A 27,140-nucleotide genomic window follows, 5' to 3' on the forward strand; every position below is an offset into this window, starting at 1 on the left:
AGTGCTGCGATAGCATAAACTATCGCTCTTGGTCTTCTGTGCTAGAGCAAGCCATTTGACTATATGGTGGAGATGATAGTAACGCAGGTAGGACTAGACTATTTGTGATCTAAGTGTGTGGTTAATAAGTATAACATATATGATGACTTTCATCCTTGCATGTGCATACTGGTGGTATTTGCACTGCAGTACAGAAAATGTTCTTGCATACCGTTATATAAATGAGTACACAAGCATTCCATGGAAACAGAATCATATCAACACACTGTTTGAATTTGTACAAAATTTGCTGTTTTGGGAAAATGTTGTAATACCAGAACCCCACAGCACTTAATGCCAGAGTTGGTACTTACACTTGTGCTTGTCATGTTTTATTCTGCATTTTCACTTACAAATGGCTGCATAAAACATTGCAAGAACATCTTTTCAAAGATGGGATTTGATTGGTGCAATTTATAAACTCAACATCTTTTCGAACATGAGATTTGATTGGCCCCAGTCCTCAGATCCTACTAGCCAACTAAACATTTTTCTAACGTAAGATTTGATTTGATTCTGTCCTCAAATGATGCAAATAATGTAAATGTTACTTATTAACCACCATTTAGTCTATTACAGAATGATGTACAGCACCATAAATGATAAAAAACAATGAAGTGTGCATGTTATAATCACTTTTCTTACAAACTGTAGAAAACAGGTTCTCAAGTAGATAATATGTAAATCTTCCAATTACATTTGCATATTGCATGAATTTGATATGTAATGGGATGTCATTTTACGGATATTGGTCGGTGGAATCTTGGTGAGTCAGCTTTGAATGTTATAATTACTGAGGGATTTTATAAAAAAAATGGGAAAAGAATACTTAATTTTAAAATTTTCTGCAAGTGTGCCTTTATTAAAATTGAGATTATTTGGTATTTTTCTATAAAAAAATGTAAAATATTACCAATGGATGAAATTATCAACTGCCATGTTATTCAGTAGATGGTAGGTTAGTAGGTAACAACAAGCTAGATGTTCATGTTTCAAATCAAGCAATATGATTGGCTGTTATGCCCAAGAACTACCTAAGTGTGTGAAGAAAAAACAGGGAATTATTCTGCAAGCAATACTCAGATGTCAACTCCCTAACTGGTTAATGTAATACTTGTACCAATATTTCTTGACATCAGAAGGCGAAACATTTATGTGACCTTTAGACCCGAATACAGCACGAGAGCTCCCAGTTGATAGGTAGAGAGCTAGCAGAATACTATTTCACCATAGAGGGCGCCATATACCACTAGAGGGCGCTGTAGGCCAAGTAGCTAGAAGAAACCATTGTACAGTATAATTATGTATTTGTCATATTTCTACCAATCTAACACATAGAAACCAATTTAGTATGTAATCCTGTGTCTGTCTGCCGTTTTCCCATCTTTTGGACAAAATGATGACAATACATGTAGAATGACTGTTCATGTGCAATACATGTAATGTAGAATGACTTCATGTGTGTGAATGTAAGTTCTTTTCCGTTACAATTTTATTCACGTGATGAAACAATACTCGTATAAATTGTCTCAAAGAATTTGATTTTGAGCATGTATCTGATATGTAAACTTTATTTCTGTTATACTGGAAGGGAATTATAGACACCATGTTTGTTTGATTGTTTGGGTTTTGTTTTTGTTTTTTTTGGGGGGAGGGGGTATAGCCAAAAATCTTCTTATATATTAATGTATAGTTTTATTTTGAACTTGTTATGATTAAGTTATCCATGACCAAGAAACTAATTTGAAGGAGAGGTCACGGTTTTTGATAATATAGTATGCAAATGAACTATTCTGCTTCCATTGTCCTCATGGTAGAATAAAATGGAGCAGTTATTATTTATAATAATTAATGTATTGAAAATATTGAAAGAGTGTTATGTACCCCATAATATTCACCCAAAAATGATATACTGATATCTTATTGGGACATTGCAAAATTTATCATTGCATGTCACATGATGTAATGCTGACCAATCGGAGACATGGAAAACATGCCTTGTTTTTGTAATGTTTCTCCCTGAACAGATGCTGCACACAAAATGTTATTTGTTTATATCGGTGCAATTTAAGATTAGTTTATTCTATTTTCTGGTTTCTTGAAATTGATGAAAATTTCCATGGTTATGTCTCTCAGAAATTGTATCTTCCATACACTGTAGTATCTCGTGGAAACAAGATTTGTGGTGAAACTTATTTTTGCTTGTTTTGTTATTTCTTATCTTTTGGTGTGCTTTGACAATCATAGTTTGTCAGCTGAAAACAGTATTACCTTCCCAAGAAAACAGAATAGTTGAAAACAATTTCAGATTTTTAGAAAAAAACCCATAAATATCACCACTTAGAAGAGCTGCTGCCTCTTTAAGACATTGGATGAACAGAATTTTTTTTTCATTTTGACAAAAATTCAAAGGGATATATATATAGTCTATTGTTCAATTATTTCTAAAGTTTAATTATTTTCAAGATGCATTAATTAAATCTCAATCACCTATTTCCTAAATTTTTTCTGGTATATTTAATTTTGACATGTCAATACCTACCTAACCAGGGCACTAACATTCACGTAGCTGAAATTAACCCAACCTTTTGTTCGTTCGTTTGTAACATTTCACTTGTAATTTCCATAAACTTATAAATGAACTGAATGTGGAAATTAGTGGGCAGTACAAATTGAGGTGGTAGGCGATATCAAATATTATATTTTGAGATCTTTTGATGTTTACTGATTATTTGATTTTGTGCGTTTTGTTTTTGTGTCCACTAAATTTTCAAGACCCAAGAAAATACATGAGGTAAAGAAAGAGACAGCGTGATTTGATAGAGTGAGTCAAACCATACAAAAACAAGATTCTCATTAATACAAGTGTAATTACTTTTTGTCTTTTCATCCTTGTTAAAAAGTTCATTGACCCCTTTTAAGTTTCAACCACTGTAAGATATCATATATCAAAGTTGAGGAACCATTCTTGTAAAATGTTCTCTCTTTTTTTCACATTATGAAGGTCGGATTATCTTGCTTGCGTTTTTGTTATTTTGAGAAAATATTTTTTCATGTTTGGTTCTTGGTGTAGAATTGTATATCAAAGTGTCTATAGCATGTTGGTCAAAATTTCACTGTTAATTATTTTCAACAGATATGTACAGTGTGAATATAGATTACAAGATGATGTCAAAGGTCAAGTTATGGGTCAAAGGTCGGATGAAGAGAAATTAAGAATTGGATAATTGGAAGCTCTTTATGAGAGGATATATGGGGGGGGGGGTTTGAGACACTTTGAGATTAATATTGAAAAGCAAGTTAGGAAACATGCCAAAGGGTTAGTTGGGAGATTTGATCAAATATATGGATGTTTGAGTTGGGTCGTCAAAATTTGGAGGGGTGATCTTGGGGGAGGGGGAATGGGTTTTCCTCTGTTATTGTATGATTGTAATTCAGCTTGACAATCCCTATATCTTCCAAGTGTTGTGGTATACTAGTAATGTCATTATCGTACAATTTCTAATAAATTCAAATACCTTTTAATCTAGATTGTTGTAGTTTTCTTGTTACACTTAGTTCTGATACTACTGTGGAAACCTAGCTATCAGCAAACTAAGATAAAGTCAAACTATTGTTGTTACATCATAGATTACACAAATAGGTGATAGCAGTGCCTTGGTTATGTGGATATAATCACCCTGTGATCAAGATAGTGTAAACACTGAAAGAGAATGTGTGGCTGCTTGAAGAAATTTGCTATCAGAGATGTGAGTGTAAATACATCATATCAGAGATGCCACCCTACTGTGAGTGTAATTACATCATCATCTATTTATAGCTTACATCAATATGTCATGGTTGTTTCTATCTTAGTTTGTCGATAGCGTGATTTCCATAGTAGTATGATACACACACAATTCAAGTTTTGCACACATGATCACCAATAACAGATAGCCTGTGAGGTACACCGTGACACGGTGCCCTCACACATCGGTTAACCCCCTGCGAGAGGAGGCTGATGAGGGTGGAACAACACTACACATCTTACTGTCTACAATAACAGACTGCTGTGTGGATGAGAATACTTTGTGAAAATATAAAGCCAGAAAAAAGACATTAGTAGCAAATAAAAATATATTGTGTACATGTGTGTACATTCATATTTGGATTAAAATGTAGGTTAGAAAAATCAGCTGTCTGATATAGAAAGCACTGTTACAGAATAAAGTGATAATCTACAAATAAAAAGATAAACACTCTAATAATAATGAAACTATATTTCAAGAAAATAGTTTTATTGCTCAAAATACAACTTCATACATACACACATACATACATACATACATACGTACGTACGTATGTATGTACATACATACCAATTCTAAAAGGGATGTCTGATAAACGTTGCCAACTATTCAAAATCATTATAGTACATTAAGACACTCAAAACTGTGTTGTTTCATGACACTTACTTTCAACATTATGTTGTTTATGTTGGTTCGACCGTGGGTGGAGGGTCTATTGTTCGACCATAGACAATGTCTGTGGTTTGATAACGACGGAATACTTGTATTTATGACAAGGAGTGGAAAAAACTATTACTGAAAACTATTCATTGAACAAAATATTGCACACCGGGAATAAAGTACAAAATATTGCCAAAAAATTCTGAACACAATGGACAATGTGTTTATATTATAACTTAAAGTGCATTATCTTTGTATTCATGTGACACACTACAGGGACGCAAACTGAGTTTATACACTTTTTTACTCAAGTGAAATTACTTATATAAAACCTTGATAAGCCTTGCCATATATAATGTTAATGTTAATGTTGATGACTTGAATGGCATTAAAATAGTCTCTTAGCTTTGTTACTACGGTTACTGGCAAAGTAGGTTTTCCTCAACATTTTACAATACATAGTAAATTGTCACCTTAAAATCATAATTTGCCGGAATGTCAGTTTTGAGATTTGCCAATGTGATAGTTATGTATACTTTAGTGAATACAATACAATAGGTATCTTTCAATATGCAGTAAAAATCATAAACTCAGCTTTTTAATACACCCCTTTAATATTGCAAAAACTCTCGCATGAAACACCCACCCTGTTTCTCTGAAATTGCAAGTAATTATAGGTGATGTAAAATCATGAAATGACTCTCCAGAACCTATAGTTTATGAAAATGACTTCATTTTCTGGAGTGGCATTCCCATTTAAGTTCATGTAATGCATACAATGCATATTAATTATTCACATAACATTATAACATAAGCTATGGTACCTTTAACTTATTTATAAATATTAATATTCATATACATATTTTCTCTTAATAGCAGCACTAATCAATATTTACAGTACATTTGCAAAATTCAAGAATACAACTAATTTATCTTAATTTGTAAAAAATTTACCCATAAAATCAAACAGTACTTTTCCCCATTGCATATTACATAATTTGTGCAGTATGCATAAAGTGAAATCCAATATTCTTGGAAAGTTGAAAGGTAGAGGGAGTCTGACCCTTAACACCTGACCCCTTCATAAGGGTCATGCTACCATGAAGGTAAATTTCTGAATAGCAAAATCACTTAGTAAACCACACTCTCTTTTGTGGCACTGTCCAAGTTGCATCCCATCTTGTTTTTTCGCAGTGTCCGGAAGGAATAACGGCTCTGATTTGTGAAAATGCAAACTCACCGTTATGAAGAATCACTGTTAAGTTGAATCTAATAAGTAGAGAGTGATAAGTTTATTCCATGGTTGAATTTATGTTCCATTTGTGATAGTGAAAGACCTTCAAAGTTTTAAGAATATTCTGTTGAAATAAATTTTTTAGTGGAATAGTGCAGTAGTGATAGTGGTTCAAGTCTACATGTAGGGTTATTGATTCTTGGAACTAGGAACAATATATTCTCCAACACTGGTACATGCTACGATATTTCATAAAATAGTATTCAAGAGACAGTCTGAAAAAGTGCAGCTTCATTTTTGACTAAAGTCAAATGTACAAAATGAAATATATAATATAAGCTAAACCCTATTTATGTGATAGAGACAATAGGGAACTTGCAATCCTGACTGAGCATGCTCAGATGCAAAGGACTATGGGATTATCTGTGGTTATCGTAATACCTAATCTGGAGCTACCGATAAAATAAACCTCCCACAATGGTCAGAGTGACTATGAATTGATTATTTGTGGTTACAAACAATGTAACATTTTTGTTTATAATACTAATTGATTAGTATTTATTATCACATTTCCCATGATGCAACATTCAACATGGCGGGTTTGCAAGTTCCCTATTAAAATATACAAAGAGACTTGATAACTGGGATTTCGGTATTCTTCAAATATTTTGGTAACAACTAAACTGTCATCAATCTATGATATCTAAATTTCTGATACAATTAAGTGATTATTTAACAAAATCTATATAACTCAATTTGGGTTGATAATGATTGGAAAAAATCACATTATTTAAGAATTCTTTGGCATCTAGACAATCATCACCAAAAATATTTTAGCACCTATTTTTATTTCACGCTAATCTTATTTCACCGTGTAAACATATAACGACCTTGTACAATAAATGTCATTTTTATGACATCAAGAAAATGACTTAAAACAGAAATAGTGTTTGAATGATAGTTAAACATGCATTAAATACTATCTGTCTGAATTTATGTTCATGTTAGGGTTTGATATTTCTGCTACATCAGGGGTTTGATTGGCTATTTCTGCTACATCAGGGGTTTGATTGGCTGTTTCTGCTACATCAGGGGTTTGATTGGCTATTCTCCTACATCAGGGGTTTGATTGGCTGTTTCTGCTATATCAGGGGTTTGATTGGCTGTTTCTGCTACATCAAGTGTTTTTGATTGGCTGTTGTTACTGGTTTACCAATTAGAGATATTTTGATTGGTCAATTATAATCTTGAACTCCTGCCAGAGATTTAATCCATTCCTACTGTATTGGAGGTATTTGATTGGTTGTTATAATGTTATTATCATTCAACCAGGTGATGAGCCCATTGTCAATGTATTTAAGGGATTTGATTGGCTATTACAATCTTGTTTCCATTCTCCCAGGTGATGAACCCATCTCCACTGTATTAGAGGCATTTGAAACAGTGATTTCTCTGGAATGACTGGCAGGTGCGATCATAACTCTGGCCTGATTGGCTGATGGATCAAGTTCCATTTCTTCCTTTGGTTCATGTACTTTTGTTGTGACAATGGTGTCAACTTTTATGACTGACTTTGTAGTTTGTTTGATTGCAACATCAACAGCTTCAACATCAATTTTGACAGGGGCATCTTTTTTGAGTCCATCTACTCGATCGCCACGGTAATCAGTTGGAACAGTAATGGTAACATCGTCTGTAAGTAAAAGGTATGATAGAAAATTAGCACCGAGTCAAATTTACCTTTCATGAGAAAATGGTGATAGTAGCTGACTTAACTTACCATTGTGATAGCTAAGTCAAACTTACCATTAGTGATAGCAGTTAAGTCAAACTTACCATCAACAATAGCAGCTAAGTCAAACTTACCATCAACAATAGCAGCTAAGTCAAACTTACCATCAACAATAGCAGCTGAGTCAAACTTACTATTGGTGATAGCAGCTAAGTCAAACTTACCACTTATTCTGCTAAGTCGTCTCGCTCTAAATGAAGCATTGGTGATCGCAGCTCTAGAGACACACGGTGTAGATGGGGTGAGTGAAATACTTATACCAATCGGACTGTCTGATGGTTTGCCTGACGGATTGGAATTTTTGATTGCATTGGTCACCTGAAATATATGAATACAAGATAAAACTGTTGTTTTATAGACAGACAATGTGTATTACATCAAGATTGGTACAACAATTACAGCCGATTTGACAAATTAAAGAACAATAATGTTTATATAGATGTTGATAGATTACTAGTATTGGTTTCACAGTTAGTCTCCAAGTTTACTTCACTTGTGGAAGTGTACAGTAAATTACTTGCAGATTTTAGGATCGTATCACAGTTGAATACTGACAAGCAGTCAATGGGTTTGCTGAATGAATAGACAACTTTATACAAGGATTTGTCTGCTTATCCCAAGTCTTGCTCTCTTTTCAGAGATATATACTCATCAATTTTGTGTTTGAATGAATTTCTTACCTGGTACTAAACGTCACTTATTTTTAAAATGATTATTTGTCATGTGAAAACAAACATATTTTTAATGTAATTTGCTATTTTGGATAAAAATTGTAATAATATGATGCGGGAGTGCCAATATGGGTAAACTCTTCCTCCACTATATTTTACTGAGACTGATAAACATACACCCTAATAATCTATTCCCTTTATAAACTTACCATTAGGACTTCTGAGTAGAGATCTTGACAAGCTCTCTCGTGGATATCTTCAAGTGCTGCAAGTCCTGACTGAGGTTGACCATTGAACCTGACAATGAATAATATATAAATTTCACAATCAACAATACATGTAGTTAGTTTATATTTTGCATCAGTTCCTCTGATAAGACTATGTATTTATCTATTATTTTATTTATTTATTTATTGGGGGAGGGGCAAATATCTACAGGAACCTCATTTTCACAGGGTCCATACAAAATGAATTGAAACACACACACATATCAAAGTCAGTTAAGTCAGCCAATCCTACACCATATAAAGTTAGTGTAGTAATTGTTGCGGTAGTGTTTTAATACTTACATTACAAAGTATATACCATTCAACATTTCTACCATAAAGTCAGGATTTAGACCAATTCTTGGTTGTTTGTCATGGTAACCATTGACAGTGACAGAATCAGTTGATGAACTTGGTGAAAGTGTTTTACTCTGTCCAGTCTGTCGTTTGGAATACCCTGTAGAACACAGTCTGTTAGGAGAAATTAATAGGTATCAAATTATTACACAGCACATAGCATAAAGATACTGAAACAGGATGACTCGGAAAAACAAAAGATTGCATAGTTTGGCCACTAGGAGTGCTATTTAGAAGCTGCCTTGGGGTCATATGAGTGGGCAATGATGGTGAAGTACTACATCCTCTTTTGATTAAATCAGTATTTCCCAGTGTTTCATCAGGAAAGTTAGTTACATTCTCATCCAGTCAAATCATTCAGCTAAATTTTGTTTCAGATCACATAATTTTTAGGATCTCATGGAGTTGTTTTAGCCACATATTGTTACTTCTTCATATACTGCCAAGCGATTTTAGTCATGTATGGTGCCCTCTACCAATACATTGGGAAATAACTGCAACGGAGGTAACCACAACAAGGTGTACTATAAAGCACATTTGTATACTATCTGTTCACCCCTAAAGATAATGGTATCTTTCTTTTTCCTCTGGAATATCATCATAATCATGTTTCATACCACCTGCACAGTGTGGAAAATGTAACCATCTTAGCTTTCAGGAGGAAAAAATAATGTTCTGCCAGAGTACATTAGAAGTTTCAAACCCATGAGTTTATAACATACATTGTACAAAATATAGCTTTTTACTCTATTTTTTTATTATTTCTTACCTTGAACACATTTTACATAATATCTCATGTGAAGGTTGGGGCATCTTTGCTATGTTTGCATTGTATATATAGAGGACATGAGATAACACTGAAAACCTGGAGAAAAACAGGACAGTCAAATATAAATAGTTTTGGAATAGTGACATGAAATGAAAGCAACGTCTCAATCCATCTACTAAAGATCTTGATCACGCAATAATTTAATTATTCAGCGTTAATACTGCTCTCCAAAACTGGTGGAATAGCATGTCTGTAAATTGATTCTTTGAACCATAAACAATATATTCTCCATTGTAGAGAAACAGTAATAAATAATATCCTTTGCTTTGTATACTTTTAGTTTTTGTGATAGAGGAAAAGTCCATCAGGCTTATTTTTGCTTTTAGTACACTTAGTGTATTGATTACTGCTATCAATTTAAAATATGATTTTGGGTGATACAAAATGTAAAATAGCACCTTGGTAACTTACTTAATGTTGAAATCTTGTAAAGAAGACCTACTGTGTGACCATTTTGGGATTTCCTGCAAGGGTTCATGGGATATCTCTGGTGATGACATCATCAATACCCTAATTTACCTATCCTTTTCACTTTGAATTTTTATTTTACAAAAAAGATACCAAATTTTTCAAGACAACAAACCATCCTTTTGGTAGAAGTTACTAAAATTTTTGTCCAAGTACCTATTTTGTGATGTCATAACTTCTTCCTGTGGATACGGTTCACATTTAATGACATGTGTTTCTCCCTTCTGATGTGAAGACAATGCTGTCTCTGTTAAAGCTACAGCTGACAGATGTACTGGCTGAAAATAATACAAAAAATATTTCAATTTTTTCATATCTGTGGGAGGGGGTATTTTGATGTGATGGCTGTATAGTTTCCGTCAATGGTATGTTATAGACATGTGAAAATGCAGAAGATATGCATCTATAATGCATCTATACATGTGTGCGTGTGCGTGTGTGTGTGTGTGTGTGTGTGTGTGTGTGTGTGTGTGTGTGTGTGTATGTATGTATGTATGTATGTATGTTTGTACGTACGTACGTACGTACGTACGTACGTATGTACGTATGTATATATGTCAAATTCCTGTACTCATCTCTAAATTAAACTTTGATTGCTAATAATTGTATTTTTCATATTCTTTGTGTATGTTGTATGAAAAGATCATTTTCTCTCTATTTTTGGAATCCACTTTTTCATAATTTATAAAATTGAGTAATATTATAATGTGTACATTTGATATGATACATACCTCATGATAGACTGAGGGTTTAGCTAAGGTTGGAATTATAAATGTTCTCACTTTGGGTGTACCATCTACATTCACTAGGTCCTGAAATGAATATAAAAATAATGATAATAATAATAATGTTAGTTTTTATATAGCACTTTCTCACACTGTGCTCAAAGCACTTTACAATTATTACCCCTGGCACAGATCTATAGTGGTACAATGGCCTTTACTTCCTCAACTCCCTAGGGAGCATACACTTATACGCAGTAAGTAAATTATTCAATGAAAACACAATATAACAAGGAGCCTGAAAGATCTGCTAATATAACACACTCAACCCTGTGGGTAGTGAGTGGTTATATAAGCAGACCGACAACTGGACCTTTCATATTATAACAAGAAGATCAAATCTTACGTGGTATATTACTGGTATTAGAGAATAAAAAATGTTGTGACTTTGTTTCATTATTTTAAAGGACCAGTCGGATAAGGACAAAAATGTAGGCATGGAAAACAGTTGTTGTACAGAGCTCTAGTAAAAGTTAGTCCTGCATGATGGTATGTAATCCTTATGACTTCACTGATATGATATCACTAGTGCAAGAACCTGGGACTGAATCATGGGCCTTTAACTGTGGTCAAATGTACGACTATACTACAAGAACAGTGTAAAATAGTTACTTTGGAATGGTATTAAAATTGGAAACGAATGCAATGTTTCGATCTGTCTACTACAGACCTTGACCACACACTGATTTAATTATTCAGTTTTCAATGTTTCTCTCCGAATGACATATTATTCCACCAGTTCAGAGAGAAACATTAATGCTGAATGATTACATGATCAAGGACTGTACAGTAGCAGATGGATTGAAACGTTAGATTCGTTTCCAATTTACTGTTCCAAAGTAACCATATTGTACTGTTATATATACAATATATTCTTCATTAAACTAAAAGAGTTTGTTTTATCAGTTTTATAAAAAAAGAAGAGAGAGTATAGTGAAAAGAGGACAACAGGCTGCATATGGAGAATGGATAGTGTTTCAATTTAAATGTATGGTTTGAGTGTTTACATGGGATTGTGTGGTTTAAATGTTAGGTGAATTGTGACAATAACTTACCAAATTATAGATGGCTAGCAATAGAGCTTCTATTCGACCAGTTGACTGTAGAACAGAAATAAAATTACCAGCTTCTGATCAGCTGTATAAACATTTCATGATTGGTAATTTTTTGATAATTTTTAGCTTGACTAGTTGTACAAGTCTATAATATGCCTGTGACACCATTAAAGTCACACACATGTCATTATTCATATACTTTTAGTTCTGAAAGTTTTCAAGTAATTTTCAAGAAATTTTCTGTCTGTCTGTCTGTCTGTCTATCTATCTATCTGTCTGTCTCTGTTTGTTTGTCTTTCTGTCTATCTGCCTACCTACCTACCTGCCTGTCTGTCTGACTAATCTATCTATCTATCTATCTATCTATCTATCTATCTATCTATCTATCTATCTATCTATTTATCAATTCTATTGATAATTCCATAGATTCTACATACTTACCCTATTCCTGTGTGTTGCTACTTACCCTGTTCCTGTTTGCTGCAACTGTTGTTAGATAGTAGTGTAGGATACTAGGAATGTACTGTAGACAGAATCGTTTACATTCTGGATCTTGACTACGATAAAACTCAAACAACTGACCACACACACTGTCTCTCAGCTGAAATCAATAATCACAAGTAAAAAAATACAGGATTATTAATCTTGCATCAATTAACCATGTCTGTTTCAAGCAATTTCTGTCCTTCTATCTATTTCAAAACATTATCTAGGAGGACGTAGATTCAAGGCTGAAGTGAGAAAGTGATGATGTAACATAATAATCTTTATGGGTTTTGTAGACAGAGGTTGTATCAAGGAAGGCCGAGTTTTGACATAAGCCATACTGCAGAGGTCTGCAAAAGCCGTATCTGGGCCTGAAATTTTTTTAAATAAAATACCCTATGTAGTAGCATAGAAACATCATCTGAATCACACACCACATGAATTGATAGTGAAACATTACTGTATATGCAAAAACTTAAAGATATTGAGAAAAAATTAAAGCCAAATCACTGAGCAAATAGATAACAACAAGCACTTCACTAGTTATTTTTGGGCAAAGTGTACCAGGGCATAATACTGAAAATTACTGCATAGGTTTGAATTACATGGGTACATGATAAAATAAATGAAGTCGTAAATATAGTAAGTATGTTTATTTACCTCATTCTCACTGGATTCAAAGACTTTGTAGATGGCTTCATTCACTTCTTTATCTTGTTTTAATGTGTTACCATAGCAATGTAATTGTTGTCGTGATAGTGACTGTGAAAAAAGGAAATGTCATTCTACATGTACTTTGAAAATCCTTGATAAATTAACTGTTCTGTTCTGTATGATATTCACAAAGAAATCAGCATAAACCAACTGATTGAAAAGAGAAGACTCAAATTCTGCTTAAAAACAGAAAAATATTAATGTATATCAAGTACATGTAACACACTCACATGCATTTATCTCCCCTGTGTATTCTTACAATGTATGTATGTATGTATGTATGTATGTATGTATGTACAGTGTATGTATGTATGTATGTATGTATGTATGTATGTATGTATGTATGTATGTATGTATGTATGTACGTACGTACGTACGTACGTACATACGTACGTACGTACGTACATACGTAAGTGTGTGTGTGTATGTATGTGTGTGTGTGTGTGTGTATACTGTGCATAGATCATTATCTACATAAAGCCTAGAAGTACCTTGCATTCAGCTATCCATTCTTTTAATTCTTGTACATGTCTGGCATCCATTATAACATTCACATCAATGTAGTCTGTCAGGGTTAACCTGAAAAACAAACAGATGAACATGAGGTCACACTTCACTTGGTAACCAGGACAACGAGGCAATTTACTGTTTTAATTACAATCTTATAATAAATTAATATATAGAATATTTCACATAAAAAAATAATATTTTACATTACAGAAAATATATTGGACAATATAAATGTACAAATTTCTGTTTGAATACACAAATGACATTACAAAATATATGAATAGATGCAAACACAGCTGTCAACCAGCTTTTGGATTGACAACAGAATGGTTAGTTCTGAATACACTAATTTCATTACGAATCGTTCAGTTTGATCATGGATCTATTATCTCTCAATAATAGATCGGTGTTCAGGATTAGATTACTGATTTTGATGGCTTACAACGCGACTGAATAATTAACACGTTCATGAGGAACACACAATATTTGACTTGTCCGAACTCTTAAGTAATCAGGCATAGTTAGAGAGGGTGGCACCCGACAGATTTGAGAGATAACGGAGGGAGGAACAGTTAAGTAATAAACAACACCGAACATTCCATCAATCGATCGCACTGTGGTCAACTCGAGTAAACACAGGTTAATTTGTATATGTCTATAATTTGCATCCAAAAAAGATCCAAATGAACGACATGATAATATACCGTGTACAACTATATCAATTTTAAAAACTCACCTCCCAGGACACTCGTGAAATCCGTGGTACACAAAATAATGGAATATATAACTGAGAGTGGTTTCTCTGGTATTTTCCCTGGATCGGTGATGATGGTGACCTCTGTACTTGCGCGGTAACCTCGTTTGTGAGGTCATGCGCGCAGGACAAATCCAAAATTTGGCAGGTTGTGTTGTGCATTTGGTGCCGCTTAGTTCGGTTGTATTTGTTACATCTAAACACTTTTATGACAAAACTTTAGATAATAGGAGTATTACTCTAGCTAACTGGGTATCTAAACAACAATCCCTGCGCGGATTTTAACTTAATAAATAACACATCAAGTTTTCCGACCCCTCCCCTCAAGAATTAATATTACCAAGATGGCGGCGTTCACAAGAAGTAAGTTTGTTAACCTTGTGTATTTTATCGTATTTTCGTCCACATGTTCACGTCAGACTCTGTTAGCACCAGTTACTTTACGCACGCTATTTACGTTGATAATATTGGTGTCAAATATGTTCGACCCATCAAATTCTTTTCGTGTATACAGTAAGTTATTGAAGTGTACACCATGCACGTGTCACTGTCATCACTGTCTCTAGTACATACTACATAGATTAAAGTTATGCTATGTATCAGTATTCCTCCCTAATTTATTTTCTATACCGTAGATTATTATCATCAGTACCATACATGTGCATATAGTTGTTTGTCTACGCCCCTTGAAAAAAAACCCACGGAAGTAGCGAAGAAGTCGAACCGAAGAAGTCGTAGCTATAGGTCATATGAGGGCGCAGTGCACCGTGCTTTAGTTTTAGAATCAAACGTTTTCCAGAAAGTTGTAGAATCAAAACGTATTACGGTCATAGAGGGACTGTGGTAGAACCATGGGGGTTATATGACAGGACACAACTAGACCGTGATCAAATCAGTGCCTTTTTTTTCGATTTTCTGTTTTCCTTTCAATCTTACAGTTGATCTTTTTTTTACAACTGCAATTAAATTACCTGGATTCCTGTCAAAAGATTTGATGCTCCTGTTCATCAAATTACATTGGAAGCAATACTGGGTATATGGTATAATAAAATAGATGAAGTCACCCTATGAAGTAGTGATAAATATAGTATAGTTCTCACTAGAATTTCACAAGAGGTCTTGGAGACTAATAACTCATTCTTTAGTTGCTGTTTGGAAGGATGGATTGTCTTTTAGGTTTGCATGCAACAATGTTAGTTGTTGTCCAAAGCCTAATCCAAAGTGGGTTTTAATAGTACATGCAAGTCATTTATCATGTTGGGGGCGCTGTTCCCTACATGTCTAAATCGAACTGTAAACTGTAAACAGTGCTTGCTGTACCTCATAGAAATAAGACATAGAGCAGACCCAGCCAGAATGAAATGATTTTGACCTGGCACTCGCCTAAATACTCTCAATATTAAAACAACATAATTCGATTTTATTTGTAAATATTAATAGTGGGCAACTACAAATTGGTGCGTACTTATAAAGCAGACGATGTGCTTGTCAAAGTTTAATTGACTACTACAGACAAGAATGACAATTCCACAAAACAACAAAGGTACAGATGTCAAACTTTTACTTGGTGAAATACTCCTATACATGTTCATGTACATCGTCATGTAGTTCATTTAGTAAAGTTCCAAAAAAAAAAATTTGTAAAATATGAAATCGATGCCTATTGGATAATGAGAAGCAGTGTAGTTTATTTGATAAAATTTAAAACAAAAACTATTAGGGAAAAAGATGCAGGAACTCACAGAGTACTACATTTTATTTTGCGATACAGTACTACTACTAGTAGTCTGTAAGGTATGCCATGTTGGGGCAATGTCACATATTGGCCAACTGCATTCAAAGTGCAAGGCCATTGAGGGTGGAGTGATATGAAGTATTTTACAGCCAAGAGAAATGGAAACACCGTTTTTTTATTATTATTTTTTTTTTTTTCATGTGTGAGTGTCTAGTTCAGGTTTTCCATTGTTTTCCAAATGGGCTCTGTGTTGTTTGTTTCTTCCTATCAGACGTACAGACATTACAGATTGGAAGAACAGTTTTATATTGTCTTTTTAAGTTGATATTGGTCTCCGCATCCACTATTACTTCAAAATTATTGCGATTTTATTTTTTTCCGCGAATAATATGTAAAAAAAAGTTTAGGGTCAGCATTGAAAAACTAGGTGGGATCAGGTAACTGGAACCAAACAATTATTTTATTTAGGCTTTGTCAATAATATTGACTTCAATTTTTAAAAAATCAGTCAAAAGTACAAAAAAATTGTAGCACTCCTCTCACCTGTAGCTGTACAGACTAGACACTATTACACATTATACAAATAATTTGTTACATTGGATACATGCTTATTGTATTGTGGTATTGTACTTTATTCAGTAAAATTCCAAACAAAAAAAGTCAAGAAATACAGGAAATCATAGCTCTCTTAATGTACAAACTGCATTCAAATAAAACACATTACTGTTTACAATGTAAAATATAGGAAATCGTTCTGGATCTGGATCTGGATTAGTAATTGGCACCGCCTCCTTAGGGGTAACACGCCAGTAGGGTCAAAGTTAAGATATGAATACTACTGCTCTCCTTAACTGTATTCAAATACAATACATTACTGTTTACAATGTAAAATACAGGAAATCATTGCTCTCCTTAATGTACTCTCTAACTGTTGACTGTTGTATTCAAATACAATACATTACTGTTTACAACTACATTGTAAAATATTTTTGTGTTACTTACTGCAACTACGTCATAGCCATCAGAATATTTGTGGCGTTAAAAGTATCATAAAAATTGTAATTTGTAGTTGGAATTTATAATTTTTCCTACGTGACGACACTCTCAAGGTATTTAATGGAGATATGCAGATAGTATTATTAGGAGGAATAAATATTTTGTCACCTTTTAGATAAATATGGTGATGTTGAACATTACATTGTAAGAATTACTAACTGTCACGGAAGAGTTGATTATGTTTATTGTGTGTTTGAATACAACAGGTAACCAGTAAAGGTTGTATATTCATTGTTATTACTGTACACAGCAGTATTACTGTGAAGTCTAACCCAGATTTCATCTCCTTGATCTACATCTATGATTACACTGTTAGATACACCACCATAAGCCCAATCACTTGTATTGTTTATCCATACACAGGGTAACCGGGTAGTGTTCTTCATTAAACACACAAATAACTCTGAGCTGCTATATCGCATTGCAGAAATCGTGAAGTAATACATACCACTGACAGGGCATGTAAATTTACCAGTAGATGTACTATAACCATTTCCATCATTAGAATACACTTTATCATAAACAATCACTGTATGACTAGACACACGTCCTATGGATGATGTCTTGACAACTGAGAATGCTACTCTAGGTTGTTGTTGTACCTGACCTACTTCTCCTTTCTGACCTATAGGTCCTTGTAGACCTTGGCCTCCCATTGACCCTTTATTACCCTTGATGCCCATATCACCTTTTGTACCATTTTGTCCCTTGACTCCATGAATTCCTTTCTGTCCAATCTCACCCTTGGCTCCTTTTGGTCCTGGTTTACCTGTTGTTCCTTTCTGACCTGGTTGACCTTGTGACCCAAGTTCACCCCTGTCACCTTTCTCACCAGGAATTCCATCCAACCCTGGCAATCCATTGTCACCCTTTGTACCAACTGGACCATGTAAACCAGGAGTCCCTGGGATTCCTATAGCAAATAGAATATAAAATATGAAACTTAGAGGGAGTGGTGGCATATTAGCCCCAAAGGGCACCACCCATTGGGGCTGTTACATTAGGTTCTGTCTGTTCGTCCATCCATCCATCCATATGTCCATACGTCCATGTGTGAGTGTATGTATCCTCATATCTCTGGCATGCACCAGCCAATTTCAACCAAACCTGGCACAAATGTAATATGCTATGTGAGACATGTGCATTTCACTTTTATTATGTGACATAATCAAATATGGCCGAATGGCAGCTATATTTTTTGTTAAATGTCATAACTTTGTAGGTGTAGTACATAGTGACTCTCTTCAAGTGCCTACACACATATTATCAAATATGAGCTTTCTTTTAAGACCCTGACCTTTGAACTTGAAGTCTATCATTCATGGCAGTCAAGGTTTCGGCTTACTAAGATATACACAGACTTAAACAGTTGTTGTATGATGTGGGTGATATCAATATAACAATGTATATAATCACCTTGAGATCAAAATAGTGTGAACACTGGAAGTCCCCAAACTGTACACTTCAAGATTATAAAGTCATTAAAAGTGCCACCCTTCTGTGAGTACAACTAAACCAGTGTCCATTCAATAGTTTATATCAACATGTCTATCTTATTAACCCACAACCTTGATTACTACTGTTGTGTACGAATGACCAAGGGTATTAAAATCCCCTGAATTGGTTAATCCTTTCTAATGTATTAATCTGGTAGGGTCTGATAGTACTCAAGTTACATTTAATAGAAATTACTTGATATACCAGTGACTCCATTTCCAGTGTTGAGATACATCTGTGTGGGGTCTTCATTTTGTTGATGTTTAACAACCAGTGAAAGTTTGACTGAGTGTATTCACTTTCAACTAGGGATGGTTGTGTTAGATATATTTATTGATAAATGTATAATTACCTGGGATACCAGGGACGCCATTTCCACAGCGTTGAGATCCATCAGTCTGGGTGTCTTCATCTTGTTGCTGGGCAACAGTCAGTGAAAGTTGTACAACACAGACTACAATACAGTACTGCACAAACTTGAATGCAAATGCCTTCATTGTTGATGCTGTGTTGGTATGGTTACTGAAAAAAAAAGTGAAAATAACTTGAAATCTAAAGAGTTATGATATTTGTGAATATGATATTTCTCATCATTTTTGTCATTTACTACCATTCACTATACTTCTCTGAAAACCAGCCACCAATGGCAAAATTCCTACTATATTAACTGCTGTGATACTGTAGTCTTACTCTAATAAACAAGAATATTGAAAAATGATGTCATTTCTTTCATATATAATACAGAATCACAGCAGTTAAAATACAGAATCACAGCAGTTAATACAATCAGAGTTTTGACAGTGACTACTAGTCATTAAACAAGTGACAATGAAGGGTAAATATAAGTAATATTTTATTTAATAGTCATTGAAAGTTGTACAACACAGATGACAATACAGTACAGTACAAACCACTGGAATGTGTAGTCTTGCTGCTAGATGTTCGGGCTTTCCTTCGATGCTATAACTATAAACGAATGAAGTTCGCATGTGAGGGCCTGCCCAAACAGTCTAGCCAATGTCATTTTCAGACCGGACATTCCATTGAGATTACATTGAGTGGTGGGTTGGGCCATCTATGCATATATATACTTTAATATATTCAATAACCTATGACCTCGGGGAATCTCTGCATGCAAGTGTTGACAAACACATTTACGTCATTACTATGGCTTATCGGTTTATGATAATTGTGAGTTTGATGAGTGTGTAGACGTTGTCATTCACACATTTCAGTTAACGCATTGGTGGTTATTTATACAAGCCCCTCCTTAAGATGAATATGCATGAAAATTTAGCTATTGTCCTTTGTTTGTGCTTGTCGCTAATACGGTTCTCTGATTGGCAGTTATTTATATCCTGATGACATACACTAGACCTCGGATGTTCCATCCTCGATAGCGTTGTTCGGCTGTGTGTCGTATTTTATCGGAAGAACATCCGAGGCCTAGCTGATGGAATGTGTTGATCATCATGGTTAGCTATAAGTACCGACAAGAAAAGATAACTAATTGTAATCATGCAAATTATTTAAACTTGCAAAATTAATCTGTTTTTTTCCGTACGTGTGCAGAGCTTGAAATTAACTGTTTTCTTGGATAGTCCTATTGGGCTACCAATTTATGAAATTGGTAACCCAAGAATGGTGACCAATAGTCACATATTCCTGCTATTGATTTCAAGCCGTGATGTATATTACTTTTGTGTACAAATGAGTACTGTCTGATAGAAAGAGGTTTAATTGCACCTCTTACCAAGTTACCAAGATGCTATTATATCAACAAACATTATATAAAAAGTTGAAAACGGTAATCAGTGCAAAAATAAAGTACATTCTGGTAAATTATATATTGTAAGCATAATAAAGGCAAAAATAAACCTGGCTTTTAAGTTTGTTTTTAAAAACACAATACAACATACCTGTGAATCACACTTTCTGATGCAAGGAAGAGGCTCTAAGAATTTGTCTGACACACTTAATTTGTAGAACAACTCAAAGATTCAAGTCCTGAAGTGAAGACTAGAATTGTTATGTATTACAGCAACTACTGTCTCTCAGAATATCAGCAGTTTTAGTAGACTGGTCACACCTACCAACCAACTCAAATTTCTCTTCCTATTGGTTTATTGCTCAGTTCAATGTCATATTTGGACTAAAAAATTTGAATGTATAATTTATTTTGTATCTGAAAGAACAGGTTTAGATTGATGAAGTACATGAGATATATCTTGTGTTAACATCTGTCTTGGTATACTATTTTAGGCCAAACAATTTTTTTTTGGTTCCGGTAACCCAACCCAACCTAGTTTTTACTGCTGACCCTAGACTTTTGTTTAGGTATTTTGAAAAAAATTATCGAAAAATAAGAGAAATGTGCAAAGTCGCACAAGAAATAGTAAGATTTGGCGATGTCATTGCCTTGTGTGTGTGATCAAAACAAAATGGTGGAATCCTACCTACCTGTCCTATTTTGAAATTGGGTGTTTTTGGAACCACAACATTTTTTGTTGTTGGCCTTACAGGATATGTTTGTGTGTTTATGGAGAGGTCTGGATATGAAAGATAAATTTTTGACAACAATCTATGCCGTACACTCGGTTTAGCTGTTCCGTTATAGATTGCTGACAGTACAAATTTTAGTATATTTCTCATCATGAGAGGAATTTTTGCTGTTATGATGCATGTTTTTCAAATGTGTATGAGTCAGTGAAAATGTACTGCACTAAAATCTAAAATACTTCAGAATGTCAATAAAAGAACATTTTTCTCACTACATACTGGCTTTGGAACTGAAAGCTGAAAAATGTGCAAAAAAGTTTGTTATTGTATGTACAATGACAAACATTTTACACATTTATTAAACTTTTGCCATTTATTGAGTTACAAACAAGGACTTGACATATATTATTTCACATTGGTAGGACGCCATGATAAAATTGTTTTATAAATTAAAAATCCAAAAATAAATACCAAATCCTCATCCATACAGCCACTTTAAGTGAGTCTCTTGACAAATCGTAAAAATGGTGCAAAGTAAAACAAGATTATGCTAACATAAAGTGATGCAGATGTCAAAAAAACCCAAAAAAAACTGCCATGGATGATAACATCAGTGGCAGCAGGGATAGGATTTGTCTCCATCACTTGAATGATAGCATTTTGTTAAATTTATTACAGTACCGTTGTGGAGTACACCATGGGCGTTTATCAGACATGGTATGAAAGGAGTAAACACAAGGAAAAAGCGCCCTCTACCATTTGTGAAAGCCAAGATGTTAGCTGTGACACAGGCTAAACCAATCAAAGATAACAGATCATTGGCTGAACAGTGTGCGAAGAAAACTAATGTAGATGTAGTAAAAGCAACACAAGTAAGTTTTTTGACACTTGAAGAGTTATTATTTTACTATAAAAATTGACATACCTGCAAGATATTATCCTGTAAAATCCACTTTTCTGTTGATTCATTTTCTGTTTGTATCTAAATCTACAATTCTGGTCAAAAGTTGGATTTTCTTAAAGTGGCCATATGGATGAGAATTTGGTATTTATTTTGGATTTTTATTTGATAAAACAGCTTCACCATGTTTTTCCACTTGAAAAAATAATGTGAAATAACATATACAAAGTCCATGTTCACATCTCAATAAACGGCAAAACATTAAACAATGTGTAAAATGTTTGCTATTGTATGTACAATAACAAACTTTTTTACACTTTGTGCATCTTTTTGCAATGTATTGAGTTATGAACATGGACTTTGTATATGTTCTTTTCCATTATTTTTTCAAGTAGAAAAACATGGTGAAGCTGTTATATCAAATAAAAATCCAAAATTAATACCAAATTCTCATCCATATGGCCACTTTAAGCAACTATTTAGAAATATCTGTAGTTATTTGAAGTTATTTGAACGGTCTTTCCATTTACAAGAGTATGAAATATGGCCTTACGCTGAGATTATGAGCAAAATGAAATGTGTTTCTTTTTTCTTAATCTACTGACAAACTTACCCGCATGCAGACGACAAACAAAGAATTGAATTGATGGTGACTTACCTACATATCCAATGGTGTACATAAATAATAGTCACAATAGTGCAAATTACTATACAACAGATCTTCAACTCTTGAAATATTTGTTTCAAAGTTAGACATTTTCAATCTTTCTTGTGTTGTTTGTCAGGAGAATCCATGGAAAGAATTACTGAAAAGAGAAGCCAAAGCCATGATGGAAGAGAACCAGTTAGTTGTTGTTTTCCATGATTGCGGGGTCACTGCCATGGAAAAGAGACAATTTCGTCGGAAGTTACGGAAACAAGGCTTAGATCTGATGTGGTATCCGAACCTTGTAATGACGGAAACTCTGGAAGGCAGTAAATATGAAAATATGATGCCCCTGATTGTTGGCATGAACCTATATGCTACATGTCCGGAACCTAAAGTCAAAGAACTATTAAAGGCTGCAAAGAATGTACCCAAAATCTATCTTTTAGGTTAGTCATTTTATACATATATAACTTCAATATCCAAACTTATAATCCTTCCCTTGCTGGTAGTTACGACTACCGCCCTCAATGTTCTTTAATTGCTTTGCGTGAGAACATCAGTTCCAAATTACCAAAACTCAAAGAGATAGAGGGGGAGGGGGTGGGGGTGGGGGTGGGGAGCCTGAAGATAAGTATCTCTTAACAACAGAAGTTGGTTTCAGTAGACATAACAATTCTGTCTATTAGAAATACTTACCTGATTTCTTACAATTTGAATAACAAATTTGTCAGTTGCCTGGAAGGAGAGTTTCTTATCATATCTGAATGACATGTTGACTGATAATGAGAGAGCTCAGTGACATCAAACATTCACTAGCCTGACATGCAGTTACCCTCATTGTGGTCATTTTTTAAAGGAATGTCACAAGAGGGCACCCCACATGAGGGAAAACTGTTGCTGAACAGCGCTCCCAGTGGCCAAGCTGTACAATCTTTTGTCTTTCTGATAACTGGAAGATGGCATATTTAGAGTGTGTTGAGAGTGTGCATGTTACAGTCATGCACTCATTTGCATACTCATTTACATACACATGTCATGATGTTTTCAATATTGCACTACAATGCAAATACTAATATATACACTTGCACTGAGCAAGTAATCACTAGTTCAAACATAAAATTTGATTCTGCAGCATCTATCTTTAGTTATCTTAATAAAGTACATATTCTATTCTATGGACAATTCAACTGCTGTATTATTACAATCCATATACTAGTATATCCAGCTGTTTCCATCTAATACATGTATTCTATTTTATTATCACAGGAGGTAAAGTAGAGGAGAACTTGATGTCTGTCACGGATATGGTCAAATTTTCCCAACTGCCATCGTTGCAGACTTTACAAGGAGAGTTAGTTGGTACACTCTCTACTCCACTGCATAGGTTGTCATCATTGCTACAAGCAAACCAACAAAGACTAACCATGAACTTAGATCAGTATATAAAACAAATGAATGAAGAAACAGAACAGAAAAATGAAAGCTAGAACATGCACAATAGTGATTTGGATTTTATGGAGCACTCTGGATGATTACACCAGAGTTTTGATTGGCTTATACCATCACATGATCCAGGATATTACACCAGAGTTTTGATTGGCTTATACCATCACATGATCCAGGATATTACACCAGAGTTTTGATTGGCTTATACCATCACATGATCCAGGATATTACACCAGAGTTTTGATTGGCTTATACCATCACATAATCCAGGATATTCAGTATAGCAATCCAATCAAGGCCAGGCTGACAGCCTTCACTTATTTCAGATGATACAAAATTTTGACAGCTACTCTAAAATCACATTTCAATACTTGGCTGCATATTTGCCTGTTGAGCTAGTTGTGTAAGTATACCAACAGAAATGCAAGCCATCAGAATTTGTTTTCTTCTTCTGAACACCATGTTTGGTCATTCACTACCAACAAAATTGGTTATGCTATTCAGACATCCCCCACAAAATGCACACACACCATCTCCAGATGAAAAAACTATTGCATAACAGAGTGGGTGTACACCATATGCGATACTGAGTTGGTGAATCAAGTCCCCCCAGTATGTGTACTGTTTGGCGCCCCCTGGTGGCAATGATGTAAATGGATGACAGGCACTTGCAACAAAATTGTGCAACAAAAATCAACAGAAATAAAAGCCAGGAATATGAAAAATGAAGTCCCAGTATTTGACAGTTGTCTCAATTCGAAATGAGTCACTCCTGGCCAGTATGTTCTGTAATATTTCACTTACATTAGTTTCATGTGTGCTCATGTTTCGTATTTATTCTACTCTATATCAGCTGTCTGCTCGTGTCATCTCAGCCTTAGTATGTGTTCATTGTGTGGTATCAGAACTGTGACATTGAATAAAAAATACTTAAAACTTGCTCTATGTTTGAAAAATGTAGAAATGATGTTTGGTTATTATGTAAAATAACATATGACAACAGAAACGAAGCTTTCAGCCAAAATAAACACAAACTAAAACTACAGCTTACGACTCTGGTAAGCCAGCCTTCGGTTTACTAAGATAGATGCAAACTAAATCTATTGTTCTTCAATATGGTAGATTACACAAGTGGGTGTTAGCGGTTCCTCTGTTGTGCGATTCTAATCACCCTGTGATCAACATAGTGTAAACATTGGAAGTCCCAAAACAATACTTCAAGTTCATGAAACTCTAAATAAACTAGTTTTCAGAGATGCCTCCCTACTGGGACTATAATTAAACCAACGTCCATTCAATAGTTTTTTCACTGTTGTATCAACATGTTGCGACAATAGTTTTAGTTTGTGTCTATCTTAGAAAACTGAAGGCCCAACTACCAGTGTAATAATATAACCTATTGAATGGATGTTTGTCAAAAATTGTACTCACAGTATGGTGACATTACTGATAACTTCCATCATCTTGCAGTGTACATTTTTGTGGAACTTCAAATGTTAACCCTATCTTGATCACAAGGTGACAAAGTACACTGCTAATGCCCATTTTCATCTTGTCTTATCTTCCACACCAACGGAAAAAAAATGACAGTATACATAAATACTCACATACTTATGATAATGTGTGAATATCATTGTATTCATTATGTATGACAAAAAATTACAAATAAAGTATGAAAATTTTCAAATCCTGTGATACTAATGACAGCTTATGTGAACACTTTTTTCTTATAATCTTGAATGCAGTTTATTTTCTATGAAAATGACACATGTACCAGGAAGTTTGGTCAATATCACAAGAGGTCTAGAGTTTAGAGGTACCATCTTTTTGTTGAACTCGAGAAGTAAACGTGTAGCTTATAAACCATTTACAATAATTCAAATTAAGCCTTCAACTGGTTTGTTTGTTTGTTTTTTCCTTCCTCTTATATTTCATGACTTGTCAGTAATACTTCCCTCATCTTTTACTCGTCATCATTGGTTTGAACTTTGACCTCTTGTCAACCAAAGATTGATTTTGAAACTAAACTAGCAGGTGTTCAGTAGAGGATATCAAGAGAACTTTGTCATAATGAAAAGTAGAATATGTGACATCAGTTCAATATAAATGTCACAAACATTGACGAGGTATATATTTTACTGTTTCTTTAACGTAATAATATAATGGTATCAAAATTGAATGTACACTCAAAACGTTAAATTGATACATAGAAATACGCTGGCAGGAACGAGACACGGTTCAAGATGGTTTTCATGCTCTTTGGAAAGAGGGTTTCACCAAAAGTGACAAATAATGATAATGAGATGTACACTTGATGTAACTAATTAGCTAGATTCTTGATATTTCAGATTATTGCTTAATTAATGCTATTCAGTTATTACACTTCGGAACTGGTCAACTTCTATTGTAATAAAACTAAACTTGAAAGTGTGCGTGTCGTGTGGTAGCGCGCCAACACAAGGCGCACGCGATGAAAAGGCACTTAACTACAATACAGAAAAGAAGGGCGCCCTCAACATTTGGATTGTTAATGCTAATAATAACGCCACATTCCGGAATCAGATCGTCACCAAAATCTCATGTGACGGCCTTTGTCTAATAGCTATTAAACTAAAGTTACATCTGATTCCATCAATGTATACAAAGATGGGGCCACATTTCTTTATTTCTTAGGGAACCCAGAAAGTCATTTTATCCAACCCTGCGGTCCCTTTCCACCTTGCCTTTCCACAAACTAAGGGACGCTCCTGGCGATTTAGAACACTTACAAACTCCTGATATTGTTGTTTTAATGATAAAAAAAACCCCCAAAAAACTATAATGCCCGTGTACAGCAAACCTTTTTGAGCCAAATTCTATAGCAGAGAAGAGAAGAGCGCCGACAACGGCTGATCTTTCAATCTAGATGCCCCGTCATTTTTTGTGTGGCCTGCGTTCCAAGAGTATCATCTC

At 34.4% G+C, this 27,140-nt stretch overlaps 3 protein-coding genes across 4 annotated transcripts; 1 reads left to right on the forward strand and 2 right to left on the reverse strand.

Annotated features, from left to right (window-relative positions):
• Window positions 1-4,403: 4,403 nt before the first annotated feature.
• Window positions 4,404-14,477, reverse strand: LOC144450676 (hyccin 2-like). The gene is made up of 12 exons (XM_078141328.1): window positions 14,388-14,477; window positions 13,633-13,720; window positions 13,088-13,189; window positions 12,408-12,542; window positions 11,942-11,986; window positions 10,836-10,916; window positions 10,261-10,382; window positions 9,577-9,672; window positions 8,754-8,921; window positions 8,394-8,481; window positions 7,678-7,831; window positions 4,404-7,414 (listed from the first exon to the last, which is right to left on the reverse strand). Exons 2-12 carry the CDS (start codon window positions 13,681-13,683, stop codon window positions 7,098-7,100), a joined length of 1,359 nt encoding a protein of 452 aa, XP_077997454.1. The 5' UTR covers window positions 13,684-13,720; window positions 14,388-14,477; the 3' UTR covers window positions 4,404-7,097.
• Window positions 14,478-14,749: 272 nt separating this feature from the next.
• On the forward strand, window positions 14,750-25,466 carry LOC144450847 (large ribosomal subunit protein uL10m-like). Its single transcript, XM_078141588.1, has 4 exons — window positions 14,750-14,768; window positions 21,871-22,064; window positions 22,879-23,188; window positions 24,009-25,466. The coding sequence occupies exons 1-4, from the start codon at window positions 14,750-14,752 to the stop codon at window positions 24,227-24,229; spliced, it is 744 nt and encodes a 247-aa protein (XP_077997714.1). The 3' UTR covers window positions 24,230-25,466.
• On the reverse strand, window positions 16,818-20,742 carry LOC144450869 (uncharacterized). 2 transcript variants are annotated; one of them, XM_078141613.1, is made up of 3 exons: window positions 20,613-20,742; window positions 19,046-19,215; window positions 16,818-18,109 (listed from the first exon to the last, which is right to left on the reverse strand). In XM_078141613.1, the coding sequence occupies exons 2-3, from the start codon at window positions 19,188-19,190 to the stop codon at window positions 17,379-17,381; spliced, it is 876 nt and encodes a 291-aa protein (XP_077997739.1). In that variant the 5' UTR covers window positions 19,191-19,215; window positions 20,613-20,742; the 3' UTR covers window positions 16,818-17,378. The 2 variants fall into 2 exon arrangements, with proteins under 2 accessions (XP_077997739.1, XP_077997738.1); XM_078141612.1 differs by lacking the exon at window positions 20,613-20,742 and having other exon boundaries at window positions 19,046-19,219.
• Window positions 25,467-27,140: the final 1,674 nt, after the last annotated feature.

Source organism: Glandiceps talaboti, chromosome 20 (genome assembly GCF_964340395.1).
Source record: "Glandiceps talaboti chromosome 20, keGlaTala1.1, whole genome shotgun sequence".
Classification (NCBI taxonomy): domain Eukaryota; kingdom Metazoa; phylum Hemichordata; class Enteropneusta; family Spengelidae; genus Glandiceps; species Glandiceps talaboti.

Coding starts and splice junctions, on each gene's coding strand:
- LOC144450676 (XM_078141328.1), bottom strand. CDS start 13,683: ATGGATGCCAGACATGTACAAGAATTAAAAGAATGGATAGCTGAATGC. Junction 11,987..12,407: donor TTGCAGCAAACAGGAACAGG/GTAAGTAGCAAC, acceptor TCTGTTCTACAG/TCAACTGGTCGAATAGAAGC. Junction 7,415..7,677: donor ACGACTTAGCAGAATAAGTG/GTAAGTTTGACT, acceptor TTTTACTTACAG/ACGATGTTACCATTACTGTT.
- LOC144450847 (XM_078141588.1), top strand. Junction 22,065..22,878: donor ATGTAGTAAAAGCAACACAA/GTAAGTTTTTTG, acceptor GTTGTTTGTCAG/GAGAATCCATGGAAAGAATT. Junction 23,189..24,008: donor ACCCAAAATCTATCTTTTAG/GTTAGTCATTTT, acceptor TTATTATCACAG/GAGGTAAAGTAGAGGAGAAC.
- LOC144450869 (XM_078141613.1), bottom strand. CDS start 19,190: ATGAAGGCATTTGCATTCAAGTTTGTGCAGTACTGTATTGTAGTCTGT. Junction 18,110..19,045: donor TGGCGTCCCTGGTATCCCAG/GTAATTATACAT, acceptor TATTTGCTATAG/GAATCCCAGGGACTCCTGGT.